Source organism: Ranitomeya variabilis, chromosome 4 (assembly GCF_051348905.1).
Source record: "Ranitomeya variabilis isolate aRanVar5 chromosome 4, aRanVar5.hap1, whole genome shotgun sequence".
Taxonomy (NCBI): Eukaryota; Metazoa; Chordata; class Amphibia; order Anura; family Dendrobatidae; genus Ranitomeya; species Ranitomeya variabilis.
Window position 1 is genome coordinate 329802651 of NC_135235.1, and position 13443 is coordinate 329816093.

Here is a 13443-nt window from a genome sequence, read left to right on the forward strand (position 1 = left end):
ACATGACATCATTGTAATATGACAGCTGAGCACCACTCATTTATCTATTTATTTAGCTTTAAAGCTCTGTAATAGGTTATTGGGGCCAAATATCCTGACTTACCAAACAATTTAATAACATTAAAGGGAATCTGTCACCAGGTTTTTGCCACTTAATCTGAAAGCGGCATGATGTAGAGCCAGAGACTAAGATTCCAGTGATGTGTCACTTACTGGGTTGCTTGCTATAGTTTTGATAAAATCACCATTTTATGAGCATGAGATTATTACTAGAAGACTTGTAAACCGCTGTCAGGTAGTGAAACATATTAAACATATTTGTGAGCTCTGTATAACTCCACCCCCACCACTGATTGTTAGCTGTTCGTGTACACTGTGCATAGGCAGAAAGCTGCCAATCGGTGGTGTGGGCGTGGTTATAGATAGTTCAGCATTCAGAGAACTATAGATATACAGGAGAGAAAGCAGAGATTTTATCAAAATGACAGCAAACAGCCCAGTAGGTGACACATCGCTAGAGTCAGGGTCTCTGTCCCTACATTATGCTTCTCTCAAATGCTGCAGCAAACTCCTGCTGACAGATTCCCTTTAAAGTATGTACCATCAAAACCAAGAATATACATAGTGAGATAACTTTATAACTTTAATACATAGTGATTAACATATACTATGTGTGCAGAGTCCAGAAGTCAGAAAAGTTATGGTGTGGTGATTGTGGCGGTCATTGTGTGCATTCTCCTGCTGGCCATCCTGGGAGCGGTGCTGTATTTCCTGTATAAGAAGGGGCGTATTCCTTGTGGGCGTTCTGGAACAAAAGATATGTGAGTATAGTCTCTATCATTTACCTGCACTTCCGGTATACCCCGCTATACTCACCGACAGCAGGAGGGGATGTCACAACTTCTGATTTTATTCTCTAATTTGCACCTAAAGACATAATGTGGTTGAGTCTGTGTTCATTCACAGTTTCCATTAATTATCCCTAACACAATCAGTGTGATCATGTGTGGTGCCGCCTAACACAATCAGTGTAACCATGTGTGGTGCTGCCTCCTGCGTTATCCCTAACACAATCAGTGTGACCATGTGTGGTGCTGCCTCCTGCGTTATCCCTAACACAATCAGTGTGACCATGTGTGGTGCCGCCTCCTGCGTTATCCCTAACACAATCAGTGTGACCATGTGTGGTGCTGCCTCCTGCGTTATCCCTAACACAATCAGTGTGACCATGTGTGGTGCCGCTTCCTGCGTTATCCCTAACACAATCAGTGTGACCATGTGTGGTGCTGCCTCCTGCGTTATCCGTAACACAATCAGTGTGACCATGTGTGGTGCCGCTTCCTGCGTTATCCCTAACACAATCAGTGTGACCATGTGTGGTGCCGCTTCCTGCGTTATCCGTAACACAATCAGTGTGACCATGTGTGGTGCCGCCTCCTGCGTTATCCCTAACACAATCAGTGTGACCATGTGTGGTGCTGCCTCCTGCGTTATCCCTAACACAATCAGTGTGACCATGTGTGGTGCTGCCTCCTGCGTTATCCCTAACACAATCAGTGTGACCATGTGTGGTGCCGCCTCCTGCGTTATCCCTAACACAATCAGTGTGACCATGTGTGGTGCTGCCTCCTGCGTTATCCCTAACACAATCAGTGTGACCATGTGTGGTGCCGCTTCCTGCGTTATCCCTAACACAATCAGTGTGACCATGTGTGGTGCCGCTTCCTGCGTTATCCCTAACACAATCAGTGTGACCATGTGTGGTGCCGCTTCCTGCGTTATCCCTAACACAATCAGTGTGACCATGTGTGGTGCCGCTTCCTGCGTTATCCGTAACACAATCAGTGTGACCATGTGTGGTGCCGCTTCCTGCGTTATCCGTAACACAATCAGTGTGACCATGTGTGGTGCCGCTTCCTGCGTTATCCCTAACACAATCAGTGTGACCATGTGTGGTGCCGCTTCCTGCGCTATCCGTAACACAATCAGTGTGACCATGTGTGGTGCTGCCTCCTGCGTTATCCCTAACACAATCAGTGTGACCATGTGTGGTGCCGCTTCCTGCGTTATCCGTAACACAATCAGTGTGACCATGTGTGGTGCTGCCTCCTGCGTTATCCCTAACACAATCAGTGTGACCATGTGTGGTGCTGCCTCCTGCGTTATCCCTAACACAATCAGTGTGACCATGTGTGGTGCCGCTTCATGCGTTATCCGTAACACAATCAGTGTGACCATGTGTGGTGCTGCCTCCTGCGTTATCCCTAACACAATCAGTGTGACCATGTGTGGTGCTGCCTCCTGCGTTATCCCTAACACAATCAGTGTGACCATGTGTGGTGCTGCCTCCTGCGTTATCCCTAACACAATCAGTGTGACCATGTGTGGTGCTGCCTCCTGCGTTATCCCTAACACAATCAGTGTGACCATGTGTGGTGCCGCTTCCTGCGTGGTATGAGTCAGCCTCATGTAGCTCATGCATTACTCTTCTGAGATGACTCAGGATCATGCACGGCCCTGGTGTTTCCCTTCCTTCGAGTAACTTACATATACTGTACTTTCAGTGTTAGATATATTAGACTTTATGACACAAGAGCTGTAATATGACTTGTACTGGAAGCCACAACTAAACACTATGGGACCGATTAATTAAGACTGGCGCAGTGCCAGGAGTAGAGATGCTGAATTTCTTCTCCTAAGTAGCATGTGACCCCTTGTGATAGGCCATAAATGTTACTAAAGTCATTCCTGGTGTACATAAGCTGGTAGTTTTGATTAATGTGATGGGCGGGTGTGTCCATGCACCACCTCTGCTCCATCCAATTCCACCCATTTCGGCAGAGCTGATTCAAGCTGGTATGAGAATGCCAAATTTGCTAAATTTTCACACAACTCTGTGTTAGGCAAAAAAAAACTGCGACTCTTCAAAACTTTTACACCACTTTTGTGGAGGAAAACCTTTCATGAATCTGCCCCAAAATACACACAAGTCTATTGATTTCCATGCAGTTTTCACTGATGTTCAGCTCAAAAGCATAGAACACTTGTTATCTTTTGTAAAATTGTTTTATTTACTGTATATCAGTGCATTCCATGACCCAAAACATTTTTATTTTTCGGTCTACAGAGCAGTATTAGGGTCTGTGTTGGGCTCAAAATTATCTCCATGTTTAGCAATTCTATATTTATTTTCAATTTGGTTAATCCATTTTTGAGTGATGTGGCCTGGTACGGTCACTATGTGGACGTCCTACTCCTCGTGTGGTCTGGATGTACAGTGGGTACGGAAAGTATTCAGACCCCTTTAAATTTTTCACTCTGTTTCATTGCAGCCATTTGGTAAATTCAAAAAAGTTCATTTTTTTCTCATTAACCCCTTTACCCCCAAGGTTGGTTTGCACGTTAATGACCGGGCCAATTTTTACAATTCTGACCACTGTCCCTTTATGAGTTTATAACTCTGGAACGCTTCAACGGAACTTGGCGATTCTGACACTGTTTTCTCGTGACATATTGTACTTCATGATAGTGGTAAAATTTCTTTGATATAACTTGCTTTTTTTTGTGAAAAAAACGGAATTTGGCGAAAATTTAGAAAATTTCGCAATTTTCCAACTTTGAATTTTTATGCCCTTAAATCACAGAGATATGTCATAAAAAATACTTAATACGTAACATTTCCCACATGTCTAATTTACATCAGCACAATTTAGGAACCAACATTTTTTTTTGTTAGGGAGTTATAAGGGTTAAAAGTTGACCAGCAATTTCTCATTTTTACAACACCATTTTTTTTTTAGGGACCACATCTCATTTGAAGTCATTTTGAGGGGTCCATATGATAGAAAATACCCAAGTGTGACACCATTCTAAAAACTGCACCCCTCAAGGTGCTCAAAACCACATTCAAGAAGTTTATTAACCCTTCAGGTGTTTCACAGGAATTTTTTGAATGTTTAAATAAAAATTAACATTTAAATTTTTTTTACACAAAATTTATTTCAGCTCCAATTTGTTTTATTTTACCAAGGGTAACAGGAGAAAATGGACCCCAAAAGTTGTTGTACAATTTGTCCTGAGTACGCCGATACCCCATATGTTGGGGTAAACCACTGTTTGGGCGCACCGCAGAGCTCGGAAAGGAAGGAGCACCATTTGACTTTTCAATGCAAAATTAACTGGAATTGAGATGGAACGCCATGTTGCGTTTGGAGAGCCCCTGATGTGCTTAAACATTAAACCCCCCCACAAGTGTCACCATTTTGGAAAGTAGACCCCCTAAGGAACTTATCTAGATGTGTGGTGAGCACTTTGACCCACCAAGTGCTTCACAGAAGTTTATAATGCAGAGCCGTAAAAATAAAAAATCATATTTTTTCACAAAAATTATCTTTTCGCCCCCAATTTTTTATTTTCCCAAGGGTAAGAGAAGAAATTAGACCCCAAAAGTTGTTGTCCAATTTGTCCTGAGTATGCTGATACCCCATATGTGGGAGGGAACCACTGTTTGGGCACATGGCAGAGCTCGGAAGGGAAGGAGCGCCATTTGGAATGCAGACTTAGATGGATTGGTCTGCAGGCATCACGTTGCATTTGCAGAGCCCCTGATGTACCCAAACAGTAGAAACCCCCAAAAGTGACCCCATATTGGAAACTAGACCTCCCAAGGAACTTATCTAGATTTGTTGTGAGAACTTTGAACCCCCAGGTGTTTCACTACAGTTTACAACGCAGAGCCGTGAAAATAAACAATCTTTTTTTTCCCACAAAAATGATTTTTAGCCCCCCAAATTTATATTTTCCCAAGGGTAACAAGAGAACTTGGACCCCAAAAGTTGTTGACCAATTTGTCCCGAGTACGCTGATGCCCCATATGTTGGGTTAAACCCCTGTTTGGGCGCACGGTAAAGCTCGGAAGGGAAGGAGCACTGTTTTACTTTTTCAATGCAGAATTGGCTGGAATTGACATTGGATGCCATGTCGCGTTTGGAGAGCCTCTGATGTGCCTAAACAGTGGAAACCCCCCAATTATAACTGAAACCCTAATCCAAACACACCCCTAACCCTAATCCCAACGGTAACCCTAACCACACCCCTAACCCTGACGCACCCCTAGCTCTAATCCCAACCCTAATCCCAACCGTAAATGTAATCCAAACCCTAACCCTAACTTTAGCCCCAACCCTAACTTTAGCCCCAACCCTAACTTTAGCTCCAACCCTAACCCCAGCCCTAACCCTAGCCCTAACCCTAGCCCTAACCCTAACCCTAATGGGAAAATGGAAATAAATACATTTTTTAAATTTTATTATTTTTCCCTAACTAAGGGGGTGATGAAGGGGGGTTTGATTTACTTTTATAGCATTTTTTATAGCGGATTTTTATGATTGGCAGCCGTCACACACTAAAAGACGCTTTTTATAGCAAAAAAGTTTTTGCGTCTCCACATTTTGAGATCTATAATTTTTCCATATTTTGGTCCACAGAGTCATGTGAGGTCTTGTTTTTTGCGGGACGAGTTGACGTTTTTATTGGTAACATTTTCGGACACGTGACAGTTTTTGATCGCTTTTTATTCCGATTTTTGTGAGACAGAATGACCAAAAACCAGCTATTCATGAATTTCTTTTGGGGGAGGCGCTTATACCATTCCACGTTTGGTAAAATTGATAAAGCAGTTTTATTCTTCGGGTCAGTACGATTACAGCGATACCTCATTTATATCATTTTTTTATGTTTTGGTGCTTTTATATGATAAAAACTATTTTATAGAATAAATAATTATTTTGGCATCGCTTTATTCTGAGGACTATAACTTTTTAATTTTTTCCTTTATGACACTGTATTGTGGCTCGTTTTTTGCGGGACAAGATGCTGTTTTCAGTGGTACCATAGTTATTTATATCCCTCTTTTTGATTGTGTGTTATTCCACTTTTTGTTTGGCGGTATGATAATAAAGCGTTGTTTTTTGCCTCGTCTTTTTTTTTTTCCTACGGTGTTCACTGAAGGGGTTAACTAGTGATATATCTTAATAGGTGGGGTCATTACAGATGCGGCGATACTAAATATGTGTACTTTTATGGTTTGTTTTTTTTATTTAGATAAAGAAATGTATTTATGGGAATAATATATATATTTTTTTTCTTTATTTAGGAATTTTTTTTTTTTTTTTTTTTTACTTATGTGGAAATTTTTTTTTTACTGTCTTACTTTGTCCCAGGGGGGGACATCACAGATCGGTGATCTGACAGTTTGAACAGCACTCTGTCAGATCACCGATCTGACTTACAGCACTGCAGGCTTACCAGCGCCTGCTCTGAGCAGGCACTCGGTAAGCCACCTCCCTCCCTGCAGGACCCGGATGCCGTGGCCATCTTGGATCCGGGCACCTGCAGCGAGGAGGAGGTAAGAGACCCTCGCAGCAGCGCGATCACATCGCGTTGCTCCGGGGGTCTCAGGGAAGCACGCAGGGAGCCCCCTCCCTGCGCGATGCTTCCCTGTACCGCCGGCACACCGCGATCATGTTTGATCGCAGTGTGCCGGGGGTTAATGTGCCGGGGGCGGTCCGTGACCACTCCTGGCACATAGTGCCGGATGTCAGCTGTGATAATCAACTGACACCCGGACACGATCGGCCGCGCTCCCCCCGTAAGCGCCGCCGATCGCGCTGGACGTACTATCCCATCGGTGGTCATACGGGCCCACCCCACCTCGACGGAATAGTACGTCCAATGTCAGAAAGGGGTTAAAATGTACATTCTGCATCCCATCTTAACTGAAAAAACAGAAATGTAGTAATTTTTGCAAATTTATTATAAAAGAAAAACTGAAATATCACATGGTCATAAGTATTCAGACCCTTTGTTCAGACACTCATATTTAAGTCACATGCTGTCCATTTCCTTGTGATCCTCATTGAGATGGTTCTACTCCTTCATTGTAGTCCAGCTGTGTTTAATTAAACTGATAAGACTTGATTTGGAAAGGCACACACCTGTCTGTATAAGACCTCACAGCTCACAGTGCATGTCAGACCAAATGAGAATCATGAGCTCAAAGGAACTGGCCAAGGAGCTCAGAGACAGAATTGTGGCAAGGCACAGATCTGGCCAAGGTTACAACAGAATTTCTACAGTACTAAAGGTTCCTAAGAGCACAGTGGCCTCTATAATTTCCATACCCACTGTATGTGTGGGTGTCGCTGACATCTATATATCTATGTATTCTATATGTATACAGTTGTGCTGAACAGTTTACATACCCCGGCAAAATTTTTGCTTTCTTGGACTTTTTTCAAAGAATAAGAACGATAACACCAAAACTTTTTCTCCACTCATGGTTAGTAGTTGGGTGAAGCCATTTATTGTCACACTACTAAAACATCCAAATGACCCTGATCAAAAGTGTACATACCCCATCTCTTATTACCGTGTATTGCCCCCTTTAATATCAATGACAGCTTGAAGTCTTTTGTGGTAGTTGTGGATAAGGTTCTTTATTTTCTGAGATGGTAAAGCTGCCCACTCTTTTTGGCAAAAAGCCTCCAGTTCCTGAAATTCATGGGCTGTCTAGTATGAACTGTGCGCTTGATTTCCCCAGAGTGGCTCAATGATATTGAGGTCAGGAGACTGAGATGGCCACTCCAGAACCTTCACTTTGTTCTGCTGTAGCCAATGACTGGTTGACTTGGCCTTGAGTTTTGGATCGGTGTCATGTTGGAATGTTCCAAGTACAGGCCATGACGGCTTCCGGGCTGATGAGTGTTAATTTGCCTCAAGTATTTGCTGATAACGTGCTGCATTCTTCTTTACTTCAACTTTGACCAAGTTTCCTGTGCCTTTGTAGCTCACACATCCTTAAAGCATCAGTAATCCACCTCCGTGCTTTACAGTAGGCATGGTGTTCCTTTCATCATAGGTCTTGTTGACCTTTCTCCAAATGTAATGTTTATGGTTGTGGCCAAAAAGTTCAATTTTGGTGTCATCACTCCAAATTACCTTGTTCCAGAAGTTTTGAGGCTTGTCTCTGTGCTGTTTTGCGTATTGTAAGTGAGATACTTTGTGGCATTTGTGCAGTAATGTCTCTCTTCTGGCGACTCGACCCTGCAGCCCATTTTTTTTTCAAGTCCCTCCTTATTGTGCAACTTGAAACAAACACAATGCTAGTTTTCAGAGAGTCCAGTATTTCAGCTGCTGTTATTTGTGGGTTTTTCTTTGCATCCCGAACTATTTTCCTGGCAGTTGTGGACAACATTTTTGTTGGTCTTCCTGACCATGGCTTTGTTTTATAAAGTATATGGATATGCCATACCCGAGTAGCAGGGCCAGGAAAGTGTGTGGATATGCCATACCCGATTGGTAGGGCAAGGAGGCACTATTAGGCCCAGGCGTAGGGGCCGAGCGGCAGTATGGCTATTCTGCAGTGTTGTGCAGTTTGGGATGTCACAGTTCTCCTACCTGGTTCCTGGCACTCCAGACCCATTCTCATGGTACATCTAGAGGATTTAGAAGTAGGGAGAAGGCAGACCAGACCTTGGTATGAACAGTTCAAACAGTTTACTGGATAACAGTTTAATGATTCACAGCTTCTTCAGTATTTAGCCGGATTTCTATACAGGTCCCGACTGGATGGCAACGGGACTGATACTCTGATATGGCAAATCCATAACTGAGGTTTGGCCTTGCTGCAAGGGCTCTGTAGCTTTAGGGTCTTTTACCCCCTCGGTCTCTCGGACTACATGTTATAACAGGCAGATTGCCAAGTGCCAGACACCAGTGTCCTGTCTGGGTTCTGTATTTAGATTCTCTACATAAGGCAGGAACGTGCCTTTATATTACTTCTGTTGTCAGATCTTGGTTGTCAGGGCTCTGAAAAGACTGTCTGGCAAGGTACTCAATCCTTGCAGCCCTTGTACCCTACTCTTCACCTTGAGCCTGTCCCTCTTCAACTGCCAACTACCTCTGGTCAGCATAGTGACCAGACTATAGAGGACCATAGTGACCAGACAATAGAGGACCATAGTGACCAGACTATAGAGGACCATAGTGACCAGACTACAAAGGATCATAGCGACCAGACTATAGAGGACAATAGTGACCAGGCTATAGAGGACCATAGTGACCAGGCTATAGAGGACCATAGGGACCTGGCTATAGAGGACCATAGTGACCAGAATATAGAGGAACTTAGTGACCAGACTATAGAGTACCACAGTGACCAGACTATAGAGCACCATAGTGACTAGAATAAAGAGGAACTTAGTGACCAGACTATAGAGGAACTTAGTGACCAGACTATAGAGGAATTTAGTGACCAGACTATAGAGGACCATAGTGACCAGACTATAGGAGAACTTAGTGACCAAACTATAAAGGAACTTAGTGACCAGAATATAGAGGGCCAAAGTGACCAGACTATAGAAGAACATGGTGACCAGACTATAGAGAACAATAGTGACCAGTCTATAGAAGACAACAGTGACCACACTATAGAGGGCCATTTTGACCAGACTGTAGAGGGCCATAGTGACCAGACTATAGAGGACCATAGTGACCAGACTGTAGAGGACCATAGTGACCAAACTAAAGAGGACCATAGTGACCAGACTATAGAGGACCATAGTGACCACACTATAGAAGAACATAGTGACCAGACTAAAGGGGAGCTTAGTGACCAGACTATAAAGGATGTTGATCAGACATCCTCCAATACAGTCCATTGCTGTCCCTTACAACACCACCTCCTGGTCTGCAGTAGTATTACAGAGCAAAAGAGCAACACCTTACATTTAATCTGACGGAATGACACCAGGCAAAACATGAATTATTCCACAGGCTCCTATGAATGCAGAAACATTTGTAATGGCCCCTTTTGTGTTATTACAGATATATCCATACACATATGGATAAATAGTCTGATAATTAATGGTATATGATGTTACTGATGTGGCAATGCCTATTATTTCTAGTTTTTCTCAAGTTTTATTACCTTATTCAATAAAAAAGTATGCCTGATCACTATTTTTCTTTATTTTACTGTCTTTAACATAACTACATGCTTTATTTGCTTTTTTTAATAGCTATCTGCACCACATTCATTTTTATACATCATCAGTGAATAAAATTTACAAGACCAAATACAGTTTGCTATGTTATTAATGGAAACGTTTCTGGAAACATCCAATACTATGTGTTATGATCCTTAGTGGTTGAGGATCACGAATTACTCCAGCTAAGTAACAAACATAGGACAAGCTCTAGGGAGGTGGCAAACTGGACTAACCGCAAATCTGAACCTATCCAAACACACTAGAAGTAGCCGGTGAACGTGCCTAAAAAATCCTAGACGTCTCGAGCCAGCCTGAGGAACTAACTACCCCTAGAGAGAAAGAAAGACCTCTCTTGCCTCCAGAGAAATAATCCCCAAAGATATAGAAGCCCCCAACAAATAATAATGGTGAGGTAAGTGGAAGGCACATACACAGGGGTGAAAACAGATTCAGCAAATGAGGCCCACTAATACTAGATAGCAGAAAATAGTAAGGGGTCTGTGCGGTCAGTAAAAAACCCTAACAAAATATCCACACTGAGATTTCAAGAACCCCCCGCACCAACTAACGGTGTGGGGGGAGAAACTCAGTCCCCTAGAGCAACCAGCAAGCGAGGAGATCACATCTTAGCAAGCTGGACAAGAAACATGATGAATGCTGATAATCAAAAAATGAACGGACAAAAACTTAGCTTGTCTTGGAGAGGCTGGGAGCAAGGTAGTCACAAGGAATCTGAAGAGCACTGAATACATTGATAGCAGGCAAGGAACTGAGTATCCAGGTGAGCTAAATAGGAAACGAACCAAGGATAACGAACCAGCTGATGCAGCCAACCTGCAGAAAGACAACACTACACAGTACCGCTTGTGACCACCAGAGGGAGCCCAAAAATAGAGTTCACAACAGCTATGTGGTTGATCTGTATGGGATGTAATTTTTTTCCGCAGCTATAGAAATGAGTAGGCGATTTTTATCCAACATACGAAAGAGACTAGAACATGTTGACATCTTTTCATGTGGACAGTTGGTCCATGCAAAAAAAAAAATTAAATTTAGCTGCTCAGATGACCAACATTGGTCTGAGTATTGTCAGCATTTTCCACGCACTGTACTCGGCCTGAAAATACGGTTGTGTGAACGTTGTCTTACATTGACATGCAGTTTTTTAGATCCAGGATTAGCGTTCAAGGTTGCCATCTCCAAACCGGCACCTAAGGAATACAGTCCAAACCAGACATCTGTGATGCAGTAACCAGCCATCAGTTTTATGTGCTTCTCATGCAAAAAAAAAAAATACAAACAAAAAATCTTAGACCGCCTGTCCGCTAACTACACATGTAAATGCTAATTCAGGGGAGCTGTTTAGAACGCACAGTATCCCAAACAAACAGTTCCTTTATTCACAGCAGTTTTCCCAGGAGCACAGCATGCCATCACATTGTGAACTCTCTGCCCTTTTACAGTATACCATACCTGAGCTGTGCTGGTAAGCAGCCAAAATCAACCCAAAACTGTTCCATACCTGAGCAATGCATGTGAGCAGCCAAAATCAACCCAAAGTGGCCAGTTGGAGCAGGGAATAGCGCACTTCCCAGCTGCCAAACTCCCATGGTCTCACCTGTTCCTTACCCAGCTGAATGCTCCTCTTTAAAATAAATAAGTAAATTAGTAACACTTTACTTTCCAGAATTAAGTTTAATTTTAAGCTTGTGTTTATTTTCTAATCTTCTCCTAATTTTCAGCACAAAGCCAGGAGAAAAAGAGCAAATTGTTGTGGAAATGAAGCCTGACTCACCAGCTGAAGAATCTGTCCTGCTTCCAGGAGCACAAGACAAGAAGCAGACAGCGGACCAGGTGACTAAATGACACACCCGACACCAAAAACATGACACCGATATATATTTACACCAGTAAATCCAGGCCATGCCCCATGATGACTCTGTAGTACCTCTGGTCAGAGTGTCATCAGAGTTACAGCAATGTCGGCCAACTGCCCCAATCGTCTGTCCGACTCCTGTAATGTGCTCCAATAGATGGTGAAGCCCTTGTTCCATTTATATTTCCTATTTCCTTCCCCTCTGTGAACCAGTCACGTTATAAACTACATCTATAGATACTATAAAAGCAACAAAGGAGTACTTAACGTGGTAGTGAAAGAGTAATCGTGCCAAATAATTATATGGTGTCTACTACTGTGAAAAAAGGACCACGGACAGTCGGAAATCAAACCATAAACAAACAAAAGCACCACAAACCGACCAAGCAGTCCAATAAAATAATTTAATTTTATTAGTATATAATTATTAAAAAAAGATTATGAAGCAGGAATATAAATACAGGTCAAAAAATATATATAGGCCACAATGCTAGAATCCAAACAGGTACAAAAACAATTGTATATAGAAAAACAAGGACTCACACTCAGGAGAGCAATATAGTATAACTCAAACTGAGTGAACCCGGGGTGTACAGAGTAGTATAAAAGCTGTAGGGATCATAAATCCATTGAATGGTAAGTTATGTTGATGGGAGAATCACAGTGGCTGTCACTACACTGCCCTAGTGCAAATAGTGAGTATAAAGTGCCAGAAGCATATAACTAATCGATAGAAACATGTCAATAAGAGCACCTTATTGCATATAAGGCAAGTACACAAGCCATTGTTCTGGAGTGAAAACGTGTTAGAGTACAATTTAAAAAAATACCTAGCCTAGGGTAAGTGAAGGAGTACAACCAAGTGAGAACAGTGACCAAAAAATAAAATAAAAGTAGCAGCAAAGTAAGTCACTCATAGTGAGACTGTAGATCCTTGGCTCCTGGATGGCGTCCTCCACAAATGCGCGTTTCGGCTTTTTTCTTCTCCTATCTCCTAACACGTTATAACGTTAGTTATATGTTTCTGGCACTTTATACTCACTATTTGCACTAGGGCAGTGTAGTGACACCCACTGTGATTCTCCCATCAACATAACTTACCATTCAATGGATTTATGATCCCCACAGCTTTTATACTACTCTGTACACCTCGGGTTCACTCAGTTTGAGTTATACTATATTGCTCTCCTGAGTGTGCGTCCTTGTTTTTCTATATGCAATTGTTTTTGTACCTCTTTGGATTCTGGCATTGTGGCCTATATATATTTTTTGACCTGTATTTATTTTCGCGCTTCATAACCTTTTTTTAATAATTATATACTAATAAAATTAAATTATTTTATTGGACTGCTTGGTCAGTTTGTGGCGCTTTTGTTTGTTTATCTATAGATAATAGAAGAAAAAAATGAAGGTTTCAAAAACATCAGATAATCCTCAAACATTTTCTTCATTGCGCCATATTAAAGATTCACAAATATGATGAGATTTGCGACATTTCGGCCACAAAACGGCCTTTCT

General features: G+C 42.3%; 1 protein-coding gene and 1 long non-coding RNA gene across 2 annotated transcripts in view; one reads left to right on the forward strand and one right to left on the reverse strand.

The window, feature by feature from the left end:
• The window catches only part of MCAM (melanoma cell adhesion molecule), a 119768-nt gene that overhangs the window by 102574 nt on the left and 3751 nt on the right, over positions 1 to 13443 (forward strand). The window contains exons 16-17 of the mRNA XM_077250512.1: positions 680 to 821; positions 11792 to 11903. Coding sequence (XP_077106627.1) covers positions 680 to 821; positions 11792 to 11903 — 254 coding nt within the window. The remainder of the gene's footprint in view (positions 1 to 679; positions 822 to 11791; positions 11904 to 13443) is intronic.
• LOC143764682 (uncharacterized) overlaps positions 878 to 13443 on the reverse strand; it is a 69876-nt gene continuing 57310 nt past the window's right edge. Inside the window, exon 3 of the long non-coding RNA XR_013213251.1 lies at positions 878 to 927. This is a non-coding gene — a long non-coding RNA (uncharacterized LOC143764682). The remainder of the gene's footprint in view (positions 928 to 13443) is intronic.